The 3914-nt window shown below is 40.4% G+C and overlaps 1 protein-coding gene across 1 annotated transcript; it reads left to right on the top strand.

Annotated features, from left to right (window-relative positions):
- Nucleotides 1–228: 228 nt before the first annotated feature.
- On the top strand, nt 229–2617 carry LOC115396705 (serum amyloid P-component-like). Its single transcript, XM_030102698.1, has 5 exons — nt 229–534; nt 710–764; nt 1343–1445; nt 1532–1829; nt 1978–2617. Exons 2-5 carry the CDS (start codon nt 710–712, stop codon nt 2194–2196), a joined length of 675 nt encoding a protein of 224 aa, XP_029958558.1. The 5' UTR covers nt 229–534; the 3' UTR covers nt 2197–2617.
- The last annotated feature ends 1297 nt before the right edge of the window (nt 2618–3914 follow it).

The raw sequence follows: 3914 nt of genomic DNA, 5'->3' as shown, positions 1-3914 counted from the left end.
GGCGAGTTACTACAATTAGGTTGAATGAAGCGCGAGTGTCAGCTTCTGCCGCACACATCAGCTGACGGACAGAGCAGGTAGGAGGGAGGGAAAGGGGAGGGGAGGGGCGGGGGGGCTGATGAAGACGCGATGATTATGGGCTGGTGGACAGATCATGCCCTGCTCACGTGTGTCACTCACTGCACGCACTGATCTGTAAACATGAAAAGCAAAGTAATGGAGATTCAGATAACTATTCGTAGACAGATGAACTTTGAACTTTGTTTTGAGCATTTGAGTTTTTTTCATTGTGGCATTGAGGAATCAGCAATATAGAACAAAACTCTTTTCAATATCAGGGTGGTACTCTCAGTGAATTTTGTTGATTCATCAACATACTGTGCATGCTGGACAAGGCTGTGTGTGTTGCAAAAAAGAAGAAGAACCAGTTAAGGAAGGAAATATATATACGCACGCACCCAGCAGAGAGGAGTGACTACATAAGATCAACCAACCCATCAACGCTGATCAGTCAGGTCTGACGCAGATTTCAAGGTAAGATGAAAACATTCTAAACTGATCAACACATCAAGAGCTTATTTTCTTCATCAATTTAAATCAGATTACTGTGGAAGTGATGTTTTTTCCTGTTTTTTGACAGTGTGTATTAGGAGCAAGTGCAACTTGCCTGATAAAATCTAACTTGCTGTGATTTTTCTTCGCCTCACAGATGAAGCTGCTCATTGTTCTGGCCATGCTGTCAGCAACAGCTGCAAGTGTTGAAGGTATGCATGTGTTTGACTTCACGCAGTCATAGTCAGGATTATCTTTTCAAAAATGAGTAGTCAGAATACACATTTGTTGTATTTTATTGAATTTCAGTTTGTTTTTCTTCATACAAGGGAAGTGGCTGCACAAATATTGTGTAATATTTCCAGATGCTGTGATGTTTCAGTCACATCAATACATTTAACTTGTGCTTATTACTTAAGAAAAAATAACTGAATATTTATAACACAAATTATTTTTTTCCCTCTATTTTCAAGAAAATGTAGTTTAAAAGTTTGACACATATTTAAACTTGTAGATAAAGTATGAGGAAGGAGGAAGCATAAACATGGGGAGGCATTTTGAAATCTGGGAAGGAAAATCATCCTCCTACATATAGAAATTTCCTTAAGTTCGAGTGCACAGATGAGATGAAGCAATACTTATTGAAAGTCAGTCGCATTTTGTTTGCCTTTTTTTATTATGATTTTAATTGTTAATTTTTTATGTTTCACTGACTTAATGACTTGTCGCATTCCATTACCAATGATAATAATAATTTAATTATTTCAATGAACACTTAACTATTTTTCAGATCTCTCGGGGAAAATGTTCACGTTCCCGGTGCAAAACAACCGAGCTCGTGTCAGGCTGATAACAAACAAACAAGAATTCAGAGCTGTGACTGTCTGCCACAGGTAGTAATTAAATGTAAAACCTGAAGAACACACATCCTCTCTGACTGTCACCAACCTTTTAACAAGCCAGTGTGTCGTACCTGCAGATCGTTTACAGACATCAAAAGAGACCACGGCCTGTTCTCAATGTCCACCTCTGGGTCGTCCAACTCTTTCCTGATATTCTGGGATGAAACAAATAAGGAGATGGAGGCTCACGTCAGAGAACAGAAGTCAGAGTTCAGGGGACTGGACTACAAACCCAACATGTGGCATTCCATCTGCACCACCTGGGACTCGGCGACCGGACTGGTGCAGTTGTGGTTTAATGGAAGGCTGACAATTCGCAAATATGTGCCCGTCACATCAGCTATTACTGGAAGCACGATGATCATTCTTGGACAGGTATGGTTTTATTACTTAACATTGTGATCAATACTCCATCACTGGTTTCTGAATATACAAAATTTGGATTGGTTATTAAGATATAAGGTGTTAAAGCTTTAAAGTGAATGTAGAGCCGTTTTTCTCTGTTACTCTACGTTCCCCACAGGAGCAGGATGCTCACGGTGGAGGATTTGACAGCAAGCAGGCTTTCGTCGGGATGATGTCGGACGTCCACATGTGGGACTACGTCCTCTCTTCCTGTGAGATTCAGAGCTACGTCGACGAGCTCAACTTCACTCCGGGGAACGCGCTGAACTGGAAGGCGCTGGAGTTCGAGATCACAGACAAAGTCCTGGTGGAACCGAAATCCTCCATCTGTCACTGAAACTGTGACGGACATGTGTCAGTGTCTGGGAAAGCCTTGCTGTGTTTTACTTGTTTTGGGTTTCCACTGAGGAGAAATTGTTTATGTCGGCAAATTATGTTCATTTCCTGCTAATTTGAGGATGTGCTTATGACTTTTCTTTCCCCATCCCATAATAACTGAGAATATAGGTGCAATCAATCTATCTGGGAACAATTTGACTCTGTAATAATCATAAATTGTTTGCTTTAGAACTGCATAATGTAGTCTTTTCTTAACACTACAACCATTTTTGTTTAATTATTTTGATATAGTAACGCACTTTGAGTTGTGTTTTTAATATGAAAAGCGCGTTATGAATAAAGATTGATTTGATTTGATGTAAACAAAAATCAGCTGTTTAGCAAATGTATTAAAATGTTGATTAAAATCTGGAAGCATAGCAGACAAGGGTTTTGTTTTTGTTTTTTTGTTTTTTTAATGTAAGCTACCTTTCACCATCATCTATCTCTTTTACAAATATTAATTCCATGAAGATATTTCACTGTTCATAAGGGGAAGATTTCTCTGTCACAGAGCATGAAGCCAAAACAGGAAGCTGTTTTCTATCTGTTGACCTTCAAATGTTTATACAACAGTATTATCAAGGTTGTGGATCTGTGAACAAAAAAATGCAGTTTTAACTTTATGCTGGCTTAAAAAAAATGATAAACACGTTGAAATCTGATCTCTTCGCTTGTTTTAGGACACTGACATTGTATTTTTGACACCGATAGAGACAATTAGATTGCTCTGTGGTTGAACCCTTGTGTACCCATACGTAGGATATTAGCACATGGTTTAAGTTTCTCCATGTTGCATCACTTTCCCCAGTGCTTTGATGATAAATCACACTCGCACTCCCACACGGACCTTTGATTGTTCACTGGAGTCACTCTTAGCTGACAGATGCTGCCAGTCTCTCAGTCAGTAAAACAGCTCATCTCCCTCTTATGGATTTACGCTCCATGATGAGGAAGACTGCAGCGGTCCCAGGGAGCAATCATGAACATGTTTGCTCATATCTGATGAAACAAATCCGATCTTCAAATTGACAAGAAAAGGCGGCTTTTTTTTTTCTTCTTTCTTGGAACTGCTCTGATTGTCTTTATCCTCAAAATTAATCACAAGAAATAATGAGAGAGTCTCAAGGACGGTTACACTCGGCATCGAATTCACACTAAAGTGTGGTAAACAAGTCTAAGAGGCGAAGTGAGGGGTAAATTCCTGGATAACAGGTCACGCTCACTCCTACATGGACTTTTCACTGCGAGTCATCCTTTGCAGTCTGTCAAGCTGAGGAATAACCAGTTCCTCACATAGATCCAAACTTCATAATAAGCAGGACCACAGGGGTCTTGTGCAGTGGCCGTGTTTGCGGTTCATCTTCACAGACAGTTAAATTTCCTCTCTCGCGTCCCTGAAGAGGCAATTCGCTCTTGAAGTTCCAACGGAGTGGAGCTTTTTGAAAGGACGAAGCTCCTGAGACCCCACTGACCCACAGAGGGCTTGTCTCTTTCTCAACATCCACACTCAAATAGACTGTACTCATCTTTTTCCTTCTTCGAACTTGTAGCATTTGCTGAAGCTGCGGCATTCGTGAAGCAGGAAGTAACGTGCAGAAACGCCATCAGTGAAACAGTCGGATCAGCATCAGCGGTTTCAGCTACACCACTCATCACAAACACTTGACTTTTGTA

Source organism: Salarias fasciatus, chromosome 11 (genome assembly GCF_902148845.1).
Source record: "Salarias fasciatus chromosome 11, fSalaFa1.1, whole genome shotgun sequence".
Taxonomy (NCBI): Eukaryota; Metazoa; Chordata; class Actinopteri; order Blenniiformes; family Blenniidae; genus Salarias; species Salarias fasciatus.
This window is presented reverse-complemented; position numbering and strand designations above follow the sequence as displayed.

Coding starts and splice junctions, on each gene's coding strand:
- LOC115396705 (XM_030102698.1), top strand. CDS start 710: ATGAAGCTGCTCATTGTTCTGGCCATGCTGTCAGCAACAGCTGCAAGT. Junction 1,446..1,531: donor GCTGTGACTGTCTGCCACAG/GTAGTAATTAAA, acceptor TCGTACCTGCAG/ATCGTTTACAGACATCAAAA. Junction 1,830..1,977: donor CGATGATCATTCTTGGACAG/GTATGGTTTTAT, acceptor CGTTCCCCACAG/GAGCAGGATGCTCACGGTGG.